The following is a 16,514-nucleotide window of genomic DNA, read 5'->3' as shown; positions in this document are numbered from 1 at the left end:
GGAAGTTGCTTTGCACTAATTGATCTAATATAAATCCCTATGTGCATTTCCCTAATTTCATTTGTAAATAATCCATAAAGGCAATAATTTAGAAAGCATTTACTGGAAGTACTGAATAGGGGAAACCTTCACTAAACACCACAACAGCAGGATTTCTTCCTTCAGTGTTGGGACAGGATGGGAGAAGATTTAATATTCACTTAATCATCTTGAAGTGCTGGGTCAGCACACTAGCTGTTCAAAATGGCAGCATTAATCTCCCTCAACTTGGTGGGAGCAAAATTTAAAAATAAATGTGAATAACTCACTGCTTTCTTCTCACTGCTCCATTCTGTCATTCACCATGCCTTTTCACTGTTCCATTTTGTCATTTACTCCTGCATTTCCGCTGCCCCATTCTGTCATTCACTACTTCAATTACTCTGCTTCATTCTGTCATTCACCATTGCCTTTCCACAGTTCCAATCCGTAATTGATTGCTGCCTTTCCACTGCTGGAGTCTGTCAGTCACTGCTGTCTTGCCTCTGCTCCAGTCTGCCAATCACAACAGACGTTTCACTGCTCCATTCCGTCATTTAGCCCTGCATTTCCACTGCTTTATTCTGTCATTCACCACTGAATATCCTTTGCCCCATTCTTTCATTCACCGTTGCCTTTCTACTGTTCCATTCCATCATTCACCACTGCCTTTCCAATGCCGAATTCCGTCATTCACTGCTGCCTTTCAATTGTTTCCTTTCTGTCATTCACAGCTGCCGAGCTAATGCCCGGAGGTTCAAATGCTTGTCCACCCATCTCCTCCATATCCTACATTGCAATGTTTTCTCTTATGGCTGGATGTCAAATGCTTAGTAAGCAGGAGCTCCTTCAGGGGTAGCAAAATATCAAGTACTGCCTCTTAAATATTAATTTATTGCATTGCGGCTTTACTGCCAATAGTGGAAAATGACTGCAGCAAATACAAAAAAACAATTTCTAGTGGTATTGAGCCATTGCTGAAAATATGGCAGTATTTCAAGTTATGGGTATAGATTACCAAAGTTAACTAGTTCATTCCATACTATATTTTCTATCAGTTCTGATGAAAGGTCATTGACCTGAAACATTAACTTTGTTTCTCTCTCCACAGATACTGACTGGCCTGCTCAGTATTCCCAGCATTCCCTGTTTTCATTTCAGATGTTCAGTATCTGCAGTATTTTGCTTTTGTATTTTCAATCAACTCTCTTCAGTTAACCTACTGGTGCTAGGTTGGAGCCAAGTTATAATATCGATTCTGCACTGCTGTCTTGCCAAGGAAAATGCATTTGTACAGAGATCCATTCATCTGCTTCCAAATGCTCGTTAAATGTTAATCTTTATAAAAAAGGGCAGTCATTTTTTGCGAATCGTAAAAAGCTGAAAAGTTGGACCTTATCAGAAGTTATTTAAGGGCCTTTGGCAACGGTATCAGCTGTGGCTCAGTGGGTAGCATTATCACTTCCAAAGCAGCTGGCTATGCGTTCAAGACCTGCTCCAGGGACTTGAATGCAAAAAATATACACTGATGCTCCTCTACAGTACTGAGGGAGTACTGTACCGAACTGTACTGTCAAAGGTGCCACTTTTCAGATAAAGTGTTAAACTGAGTCCTTGTCTGCTCTCCCTTATGTGGATGTAGTGATCCCATGGTACTCCTTTGAAGAAGAGAAAGGGAGTTCTCCCTGATGTTCTGGCCAATATTTGTCCCTCAATTAACACCACTAAATTAGATTATCAGATCATTATCGCAATGCTGTTTGTGGGAGCTTGCTGTGTGCAAATTGGCTACTGCACTTCCTACACTACAAACAGTGACGACACTTCAAATGTACTCAGTTGGCTGTTAAGCACTTTGAGACTTCCCGATAACATGGAATGCAAGCTTTTCTTTTTTACACTAAAGCTTGCCTGAACTGAAATGTATGGGGCCACTTCTGTCACATAATCTCACATCAATTGCCCAAACTTGGTTCAGATTTCTACATGGAAGCCCATGGAACTTGAAAGAAAAAAGATTTACATTTCTATAGTGCCTTTCCGAACCACAGGAATTTCAAAGTGCTTTACATGCAATGAAGTTCTATTTGGAAGTGTATTTGCTGTTGTAATGTAGGAAACATGAGTCAATTTGCATATAGCAAGCTCCCACAAACAGCAATGTGATAATGACCAGATAACCTCTTTCTGTTATGTTGATTGATGGATAAATATTGTGAAGACACTGGGAAGAACTCCGTTACACTTTTTTGAAATTGTGCCATGAGATCTTTTACATTCACCTGAGGTCAGATGGGGCCTCAGTTTAACATCTCTTTCAAAAGACATGACAGCACTCCCTCAGTACTACACTTGAAGGGTTTGTTATTGTTTGTGCTCAAGTCCTGGCATGGGACTTAAATCCAAAACCTTGTGAGCTAAAAACAAGAGTGTTACCAACTGAGTCACAGAAAGTGGGGTCAGGGCTAGGGAATTGGTTCAGGTACAGGAAGCAGAGGGTTTTAGTGGATGATAGTTTTCAGACTGGAAAGTAATTCGCAATGGTGTTCCCCAAGGATCAGTTTTGGGTCCATTACTCGTTTTTAAGTCACAAGGCTCCCCTCCAGGACTTCAGCACAAAAATCAAGGCTGACTCTCCAATGCAGTACTGAGGGAGTGCCGCACTGTCGGAGGTGCCATCTTTCAGATGAGATGTCCTCTCAGGTGGACATTAAAGATCCCATGGCACTATTTCAAAGAAAACCAGTGTAGTTATCCCCACTGAACAACAAAGTTTCACTAGAATGGTCCCTGGGATGAGAAGGTTGTCCTATGATGAGAGGTTGAGTAAATTGGGCCTGTATTCTCTGGAGTTTAGAAGAATGAGAGATGATCTCATTGAAACTTACAAGATTCTAAAGGGAAAGTTCTGCAGAAGTGTCACTGACCTGAAACGTTAACTCTGCTTCTCTCTCCACATATGCCGCCAGACCTGCTGAGTATTTCCAGCATTTCTTGTTTTTATTTCAGATTTCCAGCATCTGCAGTATTTTGCTTTTAATTAAGATTCTAAAGGGGCTTGACAGGGTAGACATTGAGAGGTTGTTTTCCCTGGCTGGGGAATCTAAAATACAGAGCTCAGTCTCAGGATAAGGGGCCAATCGTTTAGGACTGAGATGAGGAGAAATTTCTTCGCTCAAAGGGTTGTGAATCTTTGGAAGTCTGTACCCCAGAGGGTAGTGGATGTTCCATCATTGAATATATTATGGCTGGAATAGACAGAGTTTTGGTTTCTCAGAAAATCAAAGGATATGGGGAGTGCGTGGGAAAGTGGAGTTGAAGATCAAGATCAGCCATGATGTTACTGAATAGTGGAGCAGGCTCGACAGGCCATATGGTCTACTCCAGCTCCTATTTCTTATGTACTTATGTTCTATGTGTCCTGGTCAATATTTATCTCTCAATTAACAACACAAAAACAGATTATCTGGTCATTATCACATTGCTGTTTGTGGGTTCTTGCTACGCTCAAATTAGCTGTTGTGTTTCCTACTTTACAAGAGTAACTACACTTCAAAAGTACTTAATTATGACCATAATTCCATAAGTTTTAAGGTACTTGTGGATAAGGATAAGAGTAGTCCTCGGGTGAAGGTGCTAAATTGGGGGAAGGCTAATTATAACAATATTAGTCAGGAACTGAAGAATTTAGATTGGGGGCAGCTGTTTGAGGGTAAATCAACATCTGACATGTGGGAGTCTTTCAAACGTCAGTTGATTAGAATCCAGGGCCGGCATGTTCCTGTGAGGAAGAAGGATAAGTTTGGCAAGTTTCGGGAACCTTGGATAACGCAGGATATTGTGAGCCTAGTCAAAAAGAAAAAGGAAGCATTCGTAAGGGCTGGAAGGCTAGGAACAGATGAAGCACTTGAGGAATATAAAGACAGTAGGAAGGAACTTAAGCAAGGAGTCAGGAGGGCTAAAAGGGGTCATGAAAAGTCATTGGCAAACAGGATTAAGGAGAATCCCAAGGCTTTTTATACGTACATGAAGAGCAAGAGGGTAACGAGGGAAAGGGTTGGCCCACTCAAGGACAGAGAAGGGAATCTATGTGTGGAGCCAGAAGAAATGTGCGAGGTACTAAATGAGTACTTTGCATCAGTATTCACCAAAGAGAAGGACTTGGTGGATGATGAGCCTAGGGAAGGGAGTGTAGATAGTCTCAGTCATTTCATTATCAAAAAGGAGGAGGTGTTGGGTGTCTTGCAAAGCATTAAGGTAGATAAGTCCCCAGGGCCTGATGGGATCTACCCCAGAATACTGAGGGAGGCAAGGGAAGAAATTGCTGGGGCCTTGACAGAAATCTTTGCATCCTCATTGGCACAGGTGAGGTTCCAGAGGACTGGAGAATAGCCAATGTTGTTCCTTTGTTTAAGAAGGGTAGCAAGGATAATCCAGGAAATTATAGGCCGGTGAGCCTTACGTCAGTGGTAGGGAAACTATTAGAGAGGATTCTTTGGGACAGGATTTACTCCCATTTGGAAACAAATGAACTTATTAGTGAGAGGCAACATGGTTTTGTGAAGGGGAGGTCGTGTCTCACTAATTTGATTGAGTTTTTTGAGGAAGTGACGAAGATGATTGATGAAGGGAGGGCAGTGGATGTTATCTATATGGACTTCAGTAAAGCCTTTGACAAGGTCCCTCATGGCAGACTGGTACAAAAGGTGAAGTCACATGGGATCAGAGGTGAGCTGGCAAGATGGATACAGAACTGGCTCTGTCATAGAAGACAAAGGGTAGCAGTGGGAAGGGTGCTTTTCTGAATGGAGGGATGTGACTAGTGGTGTTCCGCAGGGATCAGTGTTGGGACCTTTGCTGTTTGTAGTATATATAAATGATTTGGAGGAAAATGTAGCTGGTCTGATTAGTAAGTTTGCGGACGACACAAAGGTTGGAGGAGTTGCGGATAATGATGAGGATTGTCAGAGGATACAGCAGGATATAGATCGGTTGGAGACTTGGGCAGAGAAATGGCAGATAGAGTTTAATCCAGACAAATGTCAGGTAATGCATTTTGGAAGGTCTAATGCAGGTGGGAGGTATACAGTAAATGGCAGAACCCTTAGGAGTATTGACAGGCAGAGAGATCTGGGCGTACAGGTCTACAGATCACTGAAAGTGGCAACGCAGGTGGATAAGGTAGTCAAGAAGGCATACGGCATGCTTGCCTTCATCGGTCGGGGCACAGAGTATAAAAATTGGCAAGTCATGCTGCAGCTGTACAGAACCTTAGTTAGGCCACACTTCTGGTCGCCACACTACCAGAAGGACGTGGAGGCGTTGGAGAGGGTACAGAAGAGGTTTACAAGGATGTTGCCTGGTCTGGAGGGCATTAGCTATGAGGAGAGTTTGGATAAACTCGGATTGTTTTCACTGGAACGACGGAGGTGGAGGGGTGACATGATAGAGGTTTACAAATTTATGAGTGGCATGGACAGAGTGGATAGTCAGAAGCTTTTTCCCAGGGTGGAATAGTCAGTTACTGGGGGACATAGGTTTAAGGTGAGAGGGGCAAAGTTTAGAGGGAATGTGCGAGGCAAGTTCTTTACACAGAGGGTGGTGAGTGCCTGGAACTTGCTTCCGGGGGAGGTGGTGGAAGCAGGTACGATAGCGACGTTTAAGAAGCATCTTGACAAATACATGAATAGGATGGGAATAGAGGGATATGGGCCCCGGAAGTGCAGAAGGTTTTAGTTTCGGCAGGCATCAAGATCGGCGCAGGCTTGGAGGGCCGAATGGCCTGTTCCTGTGCTGTACTGTTCTTTGTTCTTTGTTCTATTGGCTGTAAAGCACTTTGAGACATCTGGTGGTCATGAAAGATGCTATCTAAATGCAAGTCTTTTTTTAAATGACCTAGATTCCAGTGTAAAGAGTAGTATTAAAAACTTTGCAGATGATACAATACTCGGCAACATAATGGATAGTGATGAGACTCATTGTAGACCTCAGGGTGACATAGTCAGAATGGTGAAATGGACAGAAGCATGGCAGATGAAGTTCAATGCGGAAAAGTGTGAAGTGATTTACTTTGAAAGGACTAGTATGGAAAGACAATATACTATCAATGGCATGATTTTGATAAATGTAGATGAGCAGAGACCCTGGTGTTTATATATACAAAACCTTCAAGGTGGCAGGACAAGTTGCTATGATGGTTAAAAAAGCATATGGGTTACTTGGGTTTATAAATAGAGGCATGGAATATAAAAATGAAGACGTCATGCTGGAACTTTATAAATCAATGGTTAGGCCTCAAATAGCAAGCTCCGACAAACAACATTATGATAATGACCAGATAATCTGTTTCTGTCATGTTGATTGAGGGATAAATATTGGTCAAGACACTGGGGAGAGCTTCCCTGCTCTTTTACATATGCCTGAGAGGTCAGATGGGGCCTGGGTTTAACATCTGATCCAAAAGACATTTGTGGACATTTACGGGCATCAGACTTCAGGAAAGATGTAAAGGCCTTAGAAGGGGTACAGAGGAGGCTTATCAGAATGTTGCCAGGAATGAGGGACTGCAGTTATAAAGAGAAGTTGGAAAACTATTCTCCTTAGAACAGAGAAGGTTAAGAGGTGACCTAATAGACGTTTTCAAGCTATTGAGATGTTTTGATAGACTAGATAGAGAAAGGCTGTTCCCACTGGCTAGTGGGTCAATGACTAGAGGTCATACATTCAAAATCATTGGAAAAAGATCTATAGAGTTGTCAGGATCTGGAACACATTACCTGAAAATATGATGGATGCTGATTCCATAAATATTCCATAAAATTAAAAGGGAGTTGGATAGGTGCTTGAGGATGCAGAACTTATCAGGTTACAGAAAGAAGAGGGGATGTGGGACTGAGTATGGCGGCTCTTTCAAAGAGCTCGCACAGGCACAAAAGGCTGAATGGTCGCTATCTGTGCTTAAGTTTCTATGATTCTGTGATTCTACCATAAAGGTGCAATACACTTTTCATGGGAGAAAAAGCAAAAGCCCTTTATATCAACAGAGAGAGTTTGAAATTAGGGTTAGAGCAGGGGAATGAGACTGACTGGATTGCTCTACGGAGAGCCAGTATGGACTCGATGGGCTGAAAAGCCTCCTTCTGTGCCGGAATGACTTGATGACTCTTACTGCACTGCGCATTTAAAATGTGCTAACACTCTTTGTTAAAGCAATCGCTAAAGGAATTTGATATGAGTATATAACATTTATTATTAATACTGCACAGTGTCATTTCAACCACAGAATGTACGGTATAACTGGACCACGTATTGTGGGAGATGCCTTTTATCTTAATACTTAAGGAAGGTTAGCCTGGTTATCTTTTTAAAAAGCTTGTGATGTTACAAGTCAATTAACAACATTTAAGTTATGATGGCACTGTGTTATTTCAGGCACAAGCATGTCTTCAAAACAGCAGGTGTAAGGCTACAAAGCGCGTTCGACCTGTGATGTCTCGGAACATTATTAAACTTAGAGCAAAGGGAAAGGCGCATTGCAGCTCTCTACTTCCTCCGTTCATGACAGGCTATCTCAATCATGGACTCCTCTGCCCCACCTAAAATCGCCAAGTTCCCCTTTCTAATCCCATAAACAGATTAGTCAATCGGGCCAATTTTAACTTCGGGCGATACAGAAAGATTATGTACCACGCCTGATTTTCCGTACCGTTGAAGGCAATGGAGGGGAAAATTGGACGAGAAGTCCGATCAACCAGAGCAGGTATAGATTGGGTTCACTTTAAAAAGTATCAATGATCAATAATTAATGAAATAAAAACAAGAAATGCTGGAAATACCCAGCAGGTCTGGCAGCATCTGTGGAGAGAGAAGCAGAGTTAACGTTTCAGGTCAGTTCTGATGAGGGGTTACTGGCCTGAAGCGTTAACTCTGCTTCTCTCTCCACAGATGCTGCCAGACCTGCTGGGTATTTCCAGCATTTTTTGCTTTTATTTCAGATTTCCAGCATCCGCAGTATTTCGCTTTTATATCAATAATTAATGACTTGTGTTTGAAAAATAACTTCTATGTCCCGAAATTTGTCTTTCTGTTTTGTGCTGTAGATTCAATGAGAAATCCGAAAACAGATCTTCACAGGACTGGGGCACATATCGGGGATTTGGACATAACGCAGCGTGTCCCTTTCCATCCAGTCACTTTAATGGTTTGGGAATTCAGCAATATCCACTCACTCCCAGCTCTAAAAGAAATCCAACGTGCGCTCCAGTTGCACAAAGCTTGGCGCCAGAGGCGTGGATTCATTTCAGCGTTGAATTCTTCGTTAAATCTGGTGAGCTGGAGTTGTGCTTATGTTTGGGAGGTGGATATTGAGGTACAGCTTGTGTCCCCCAGCACCAGAGATTCCCCTGCCCTGCACTTGTTGGTGTAATCACTGGGATTCTTGTAGTACTCTAACCATTCATTAACAACCGACGCACAATCAACCATTCATTATCGAGGCTCGGAAGTTGTTGCAACTCTTTAGAAAATTGTGGTCTTGCGAAAAGTCACTTTTGTGGCCCTTCAATTGAAAAGTTTGTGAAAAGCCCTGAAAAGCTGAAATGTGATTTACTCCTCTCTCTTGTAAGTCAATTCATTAAATTCACACACATAGACCCATATACACACAAGGGCAATACACACACATGTCTGCACTACTCACCCTTGCGTGTTGCATAAAGAGCGATCAAAGAGATGATTACAATGAGCAGTAAAACTACAATAGTGGTCAATCCAATCTCCAGAGAGGTCCATGAATTCCACGACTTCTTCGATTTTGGTGGGTTCCTTTCTACTATATCCATTTGGCTTTCAGACTTGCCCATAACAACAATCTGAAGAGCAAAGTCATAACACGCCGTTAGACCAAGAACCGGTATATTAAATATACACATCTTATACACAGCGCATTGAAGTCATTACTCCCTCTGCAAAAGTTTTGAGATGATTACAGCTCCAGTACAGTTGAAACAAAATATATGATTTGCCACGTTTAGAATTAGCAGTATTTGTGTTACGCTCTGTGCACAGACATTAACTCACTGTGAATCCCGGCTGAGACTAAAAGGATCCGCTAGTGATCATTCCCATTTCCAGGTAACAAACAGAGGAACTTTGCAATAATAATTTCCCTCATCAGATTCTCCTCTATAAATAGAATGAACAACAGCACACAGTGCGATTGCAGCTAACAAAAAAACGTATTTGAAATTAAAATTGCAAATTAACTGAAAATATATTCGACCTAGAACCAAAACTATCTGCAATAAGTAATTTAACAAGATGACCCTTTTTGTACAATATAATCACTGATCTCATTGAATCATCCGATTAAACTCAATTGATTGGGCTAATAGGTTCGAGTTCGTGTCTTGTAAGGTAAATAAACCTATAAAAAAAAGTTTGCCGCAAACTTGTAGTCTGTAAAGTTTAGGAATGCAAAAAATAACTCAGAGGCATGGGAGTAGTGTATCATATTGTATACTTACACCGCACACAGAATCGGCTGAACAGCGGGAGTGGAAAGAATTGGGATCAGTGAAAGGCAACTATTTGGACCTGGTGTAATCATCCAGCCCCCGCAATCAAGAGAAAAAAAAACAGAAATAGTCATTCAGCTTTTTTTTTGCATATGTCCTATTGCCCCCAGATCAAGGTTAAAGATCGGTCAGTGTTGGCGCCAAGACATGCCTGATCAGCGTTTCAATGGCCTTGCATAGATGGCCGTGTACAGTGAGAGGTTGTTTCCCCTGGCTGGAGAATCTGGACCAGGGGAGGCCACAGTCTCATGATGAGGGGTCGATCATTCAGGACTGAGAGGAGGAAAAGATTCTTCACTGAGAGGGTTGTGAATTTTTGGAATTCTCTTCCCGAGAGGGTCATGAAGTGTATTCAAGGATAAGGTAGATTTTTGGAATCAAAGTACGTGGGGAAGCGGGTGGGAAAGTTGAGTTGAGGGAGAAGATCAGCAATTATGGTATTGAATGGGCTGAGCAGGCTCGAGGAAATGAATGACCAACTCCTGCTCCTATTTCTTATGTTCTGCTGTAAAATGCACTCGGGACAGAAAAGGCAAAAATGCCTGTTCAACGAACCGCGAGAACGAAGTTGGGGTGAAATCACGGAACCAGCTCATCGACTGTGAGAAACGGGAGGTGGGGGGGGGGGGGGGGGGGAGGGTGCGGGGGGACATCACACATTTAAAATATCAGTCACATACGAATGAAAAGAAATAGAGCTGGAATCATTAAAACATACTTTACATATGAAATTGACTTATTCAGAGGAAAGGATAGGAATAAGGAAATGATTGAATTGATGTCGCTTGATTTTACTAAACCGTTTGGCAGTCTGTCTGAAACTGACAGAAATAACATTTGAAAGAGACATTCTTAAAGCAAAGTTCTGGTGAAGATGGAGAACGATTATTGGACGTGTTGCTCCGTTTCCCTTGGTTCTACACGCACCCAATTGATGCAATTAACTTGAAATTGACATTTTTTAACCAATAACTACAATTGGTTGGGTAGTACCCCAGATCTACCTGGGAACAGTTGTTATGGGGGTGGGGTAGGAGAGGAAGGATTACTGTAGCAAATCTACCTGGGAACAGGTGTTATGGGGGTGGGGTAGGAGAGGAAGGATTACTGTAACAGCTGGGTCAAAATCCTGGAACTCCCTTCCTAACAGCACTGTGAGTGTACCTACCTCACATGGACTGCAGCGGTTCAAGAAGGCAGCTCACCACCACCTTCTCAAGGGTAATTAGGGATGGGCAATAAATGCTGGCAGAGCCAGCGACGCCCACATCCCATGAATGAATAAAAAATAATACGTTTTATCCTATAGTTAGACATAAATAAGAGTGGGGACTTCAACTACAGGTAATACGATCGTGACCGTATTCTCCTTTTACAATCTCCCCAGTGGGAATACAAGTTTTAGATTCGGCGAACTGCCTCCTTCACTTACAAGAGCGAGCAGAAATCTCTGATGAGTGTCCTTTCATAATTTGAGTGTTGCTGTTGCTTTGTAACTGGCGTTCGGGCATCTTTATCCCAGCAAGGCGTGGGGGCAGGGAACTAATTAGATCTTTAGCATCGAGCACAAACCCTAGAGACCTGGCGAAGATTCCCGACCAGAAAATCACATGGAGAAATTCACTGCTCACCAACGCCAACAAATCTAGTGGAAAACCCCAGCGCTCAAACCGTCCGCCGGGGTGTTCAATTTCACGACTCGGTTGTCAATTTCAGATCAAGTTAGACACAGAGATATACACTGTAATACCGAACAAGTTGAGCAGAAGGCGTCGCTAAGAGATTAGTAAGACTTAAAAAGTGAGGACACAGAGTCCAAAGGCTGTCTTTTTTATGAGGTGTGGGGGAATCTGTCAATGCATCTTTTTAACTGGGTGGTGCTGAGATTTTCGCCTTCAACAATTAAAGCCACGGCGAGCAGCCGCTGAGCAGTTGCACTTGTCGTCCGTTGGCTGAAGTCCACTGGTCGGATGGACTTTGCAATGGCAAACGGGGAACGACCTCGCCAGCGAAGACCGAGGCAGGCATAGCCGCTCCAAAGAGCTTCCAAGCTGCTCTTTAAAGGGGAACCACACATCATCATCTCCCCCGACCCCGCCCCTCCTCAACTTCTGGAGCAAAGGCAAAAACACCATTGGCTTCGGTGAACCTCACGGTAGAAATCAGTTTAGAGAGGGGTTGCAAAGATTACAGTTTATCTAAGCAGGGCGGTGTCAGCTTTGGATGTACGAGGTCAGCTTCCCAATAAGCGTGGGTCCCAATAGGAGGAAGTCAGCTCACGGCGTACAGGTAATTTTTCAGAACACTGAACCTCTCCTCAGAACAACGTTCAGTTCGTGTCAGCTCCCCTATTGCATCTGGATGTAATGTCAATATCGTCAAAACACTTGACAAACTGTTGTACATTAACCAAGTTCTTGTCAAGCGGTAATGGATTAAAGATTCCTGGACTGAGACAATACATTTTCGCATTCAAAATAGAATGATGATTAAATATTTAGCACGCTTCATTCTATATATTGGATGTGCAACAAGTCTTTAGAGAAATGGTGGAATATTAATGTACTGGAGTCTTTTAGAACAAATGTCACGCTTAGATTTCAGACATATTCATGAGCAATTTGGATCCGTCTTTTTAAAATGTATGTAGAACTAATATTTCTCTGTTCCCTTCATTAAGACAAACACACACAGAACTTACCAGCTATCTGTTGTGTAGGTTGCGCCAGTGCCATTGGATATCACTGACCAATCAGACCCAGGACATAGGCAATAGCAGACATGGTGATCTTCCCCAGGTGATAATATCTTTCCCCAAATCCAAACGAGATAGAAAAAGAACGTTGCAGACACCACCATTAATCCTTGGTCCAGAACCTCTGTCTTTCTCCCTTTCTCTCTCTCTCTCACTCGCGGTCTTTCTCTCCTCTACAATCACACAGGAACTTGCGATCGTCCGGTACTTGTCAAACGAAATATATTTCCCAAAGGCAATCTGACACTATTTTCCCAGCCCAGGCTCATGCTGAACGTGGTTAATATGATCGTGGAATCGTAAAGGAAATGAGGAGGAGGGAAGAGAAGAAGGAGAGGGGGAGGGAGGAGGAAGAGGAGGGTGGTCTGCCTTCAAGAATCCGAGACCGGCACGTAAGTTCCTTTAGTGAGTGCATGACCTGAAGCTTTCAATTCGTGAAGGTCGAGCCGTGATCCAACCGGGCTGATTCCATCAGCTCAAGCGGTTTGTAAAATGAAGCCGGCTATTTAGGTATGAACAGAGAGGCTGGCTGTGAAGACTCCTTTGACAGTAATGCACACTACCTCATTTACATCTGTGCATAATCTCCCTCTCGCTCTCTCCTCCTTGTATTTGCGAACACAATATTCAATAAAGGAGTTGACCATTGGTTTGGTTTGGCTCAGATGCACACTGCTTTTCAAATCACACTGCTTTTCAAATTATGGCTAACACTTCATGCCATTGGCAAAGATGGAACTTTGTATTTTCCAGCATTTGCTTTTCTCACTGGTTGTGGATCTCTCATTTGACAGGCACACTGTATATGAAGGGCAGAGAAAGACCAGCTGGTCCATCAAACCTGCCCCACACTCTGATGGCTGGAGCATCTTGAATAGACACTTCTCCACCTGCCACACCGGCCCCCAACCATCACCCCCCCCCCCCCCCACCCCCGCGCCCCCACCCCCCGACCATGTAATCTGGAAGACAGGCAAAAAAAAGAGACAATTATTGTGGGGAGAGGGGGGAGAACTGCAACAATTCTTCTCTGACCCCCTCAGGCAATCAAAACCAGTCAGGAGATCACATTGACCATGAGTACATTTAATGTGATTCCATGTACCTTCTATATCATGCAATCTCTGCCCTACCCAGGAATCATTGCAGCTCCCTATTACAGGTATATGGACTCACATCCACCAGAACAGTTGACAACACATTCACTACTGTCTGGGAAAAGAAGAGCCGCCCAAGATCCAGTATGTTACTACACTTAGATAGTTTACATGCAAGTCCCCTGTTCCTCCCCAATCTGTCAAAATGAAAGAGTTTATCAACAGGCATGCAATCTCAACCCTTTCATCATTTTATATACTCCTATCAGATCACCTCTAAGTCAATGCTGCTCTAGTTTATCATGATGGAATGAGTCAAATTCTTCTATTCTAAGAGATTCCTGGAATTTCTCCCAGGGCTTTGGAGATAGTAATCCACAAATCCATCCATTTCTGATAAAATTGTCAGCCTTGGCTGAATGATAGCTTTCTTGCTTCTGAGTCAAAGTGATTGTGGGTTCAAATACCACCCTGGAGACTTGAGCACACAATCCAGGCTTACAATTCAGTTCAGTACTGATGGAGTGCTGCACTGTTGGAGGTACCACCTCTTGGATAACACTAAACTGAGGCCTCAACTGGACTTAAAAGATCCAATAGCATTAGTTGTATAAATGCAGAGGAATTCACCCAGGTGCCCTGGCCAGTATTTATTCCCCAACCAACATTACTAAAATAGTTTATCTGCTCATGTATCTCCTTGCTGTTTGTGTATCTCTGTAACCTATTCTAGCCCTACAACCCTTTGAGACCTCTGTGCTCCTCCAATTCTGGCCTCTTGCACATTTTCAATTTTAAATGCTCCACCATTGGCAGTTGTGCCTTCAGCTGCCTATGCCCTAAGCTCTGCAATTCCCTCTCTAAACCTCACTGCCTCTCTACCTCTCTCTTCTTAAAGCCTACCTCTTTGACCAAGTTTTTGGTCCCCTGTTTTAATATCTCCTTAAGCTCGAGGAACAGCATCTCATCTACCGATTAGGCACAGTACAGCCTGCCGGACTGAACATTGAGTTCAATCAGTGCAGAGCATGACAGCCCCCCATTTTACTTTCATTTTTAGTTGTTTTTTCTTTTTTACTTTTTTACATTTTTTACAACCTTTTTTTTTGCATTTATTTCATTTCATCTTAGTTTGTTCAGTTTGCTTACCCACTGTTTTTTTTTCATGTTTGCACTTGCTGCTGTTCAATATTCAGTCCGTTAACACCTATTCTGTACTAATGCTTTGTCTTTCAACACACCATTAACATATTGTTTGCCTTTGCTCCATGACCTTTTGGTCAGCTATGTGGCCTTGTCCAATCTGCACCTTCTCCTTTGTTATCTCTTGCCCCACCCCCACCTCACTTGCTTATAACCTTTGACACCGCTTCTCTTTCCACAGATGCAGCCAGACCTGCTGAGTGGTTCCAGCATTTCTTGTTTTTATTTCAGATTTCCAGCATCTGCAGTATTTTGCTTTTATTTAAGTAGTATGGTATGTCCCATTCATATGAACAGCAAGCTTGTGATTTCAGAAACCATTGGAAATACCCTTCTGGACCCCAGTTTGAGCCAGAGGAACATATGGAGCTGCTTTGCATGGATATACATTGGCTGTACTCTTGCCCTGAATTACAACAACAATAATAATTTGCATTTATATAGCACATTTAACAGAGTAAAACATCCCAAGGTGCTTTACAGGAGTGTTACCAAATAGAATTTGATGCCCAGCCTCATAAGGTGAGGTTAGACAGGTGACCAAAAGCTTGGTCAAAGAGGTAGGATTTAAGGAACACATTAAAGGAGGAGAGCGGCAGAGAGGTGGAGAGGTTTAGGGAGGGAATTCCAGAACTTGAGGCCCTAGACAGGTAAAGGCACAAATGCCAATGGTGGAGCGTTGATAATCAGGGATGGTTAAGAGGCCAGAATTGGAGGATGTGGGTTTAAGATCCACTTGAGTATTTGAACAATGTCAAGTATGCTGACGCCCAACTGTAGTATTGAGGGAATGCTACACTGTTGGAGGCAGCACCCTCCGATTCAGGTGCTGAACTAAGGTGCTGTTCATCTATTTATCAAGTGACCCTTAAAGATAGCAGGGCATGAAAAGAAAAGCAGGAATTTAACCTGGGTGTCCTTGTTAAGACTCTTATCTCAGCCGCTCCAACAAAACAGAAAAAGAGAGACATGCTGTCGAAGCTTTTTGTCTTGCACTCATCAGGACCGACGCAAGAATGCCAAATTTCAAAGGGAGCAACAATTTATACTGCATGAGAAAAGGGTACTGATTGGTTGCCATGGAGTATGCACCAGGGAACTACTGTCCCCCAACGCTTTTGTTTAATTCAAAAAAGGCACAAAGCCTGGACATGTTCCTTTTGCCTGCAGAGGACAGGTCCTTGCATATAAATATATGTAGCTTCTAGCAAACATTGCGAACCTGACTGGTAATCTTAAATTGGTCATTAGTGTAATTCCTAGCTCTCAGTTTGTTCACTAAGTTCTGTCCAATCGCGGAATCACATCTAATATTAGACAATGTGTTCTGAGTTTTGAAAGTACAGGTTGGTTGAGTACCGTCATATATGATCCGCCAGTCGTTGGGATGTAACAGATTAACTAGTCATTCATCTTATTGTTATTTGTGGGATCTTTCTGTGTGTCAAACAACTGTTATGTGTTTGCTACTGTAACTCACTGTAAGTGAAGCGCCTTCAGATGTTTCTGGAAGATGTGATAAAGTGTTATATTAATGCAAGTGTTTCTATTTAAAGAAGGCAGATATGGAAATGCAGCCTGTGATAAAGACTGCAGCAAATTAATCCTAGGTGTTTGTTTTTAGTCTGCTTTTCTTTACATAATTTCCCACTCAAAAATGAAGGCAATTTTCCTTTCAGATGAGAATCCTCCAAACACTGAATTATTTCCATTTACTGCAGCGATCTCGATGCTAAAATGCTCCTTAAACATTTTAAATCAACATTTTACTCTGCGGTTATGTTTTAATATAATATTCCCTGCTTTCCTTTCTGTATCTCATTGACATAATCAAGTTACTGCGTGAAAAGGGTTTTTATGGCTGTG

At 42.6% G+C, this 16,514-nt stretch overlaps 1 protein-coding gene across 4 annotated transcripts in view; it reads right to left on the bottom strand.

Moving 5' to 3' along the window:
• LOC137375456 (neprilysin-like) overlaps nt 1-12,657 on the bottom strand; it is a 203,814-nt gene extending 191,157 nt beyond the window's left edge. Inside the window, exons 1-2 of one of the 4 annotated variants that reach the window (XM_068042736.1) lie at nt 12,295-12,657; nt 8,717-8,888 (exon numbers count right to left, since the gene is read on the bottom strand). In XM_068042736.1, the coding sequence (XP_067898837.1) occupies nt 8,717-8,879 (163 nt within the window). In that variant the 5' untranslated portion in view covers nt 8,880-8,888; nt 12,295-12,657. Of the gene's footprint in view, nt 1-8,716; nt 8,889-9,542; nt 9,632-11,025; nt 11,614-12,294 lie in introns of those variants that run through there. The other 3 variants (XM_068042733.1, XM_068042737.1, XM_068042735.1) reach the window with 3 other exon arrangements.
• Nucleotides 12,658-16,514: the final 3,857 nt, after the last annotated feature.

This window comes from Heterodontus francisci, chromosome 11 (genome assembly GCF_036365525.1).
Source record: "Heterodontus francisci isolate sHetFra1 chromosome 11, sHetFra1.hap1, whole genome shotgun sequence".
Lineage (NCBI taxonomy): Eukaryota > Metazoa > Chordata > Chondrichthyes > Heterodontiformes > Heterodontidae > Heterodontus > Heterodontus francisci.
The sequence above is the reverse complement of the archived record's forward strand: the minus strand, read 5'-3'. Positions and strand labels throughout refer to the sequence as shown.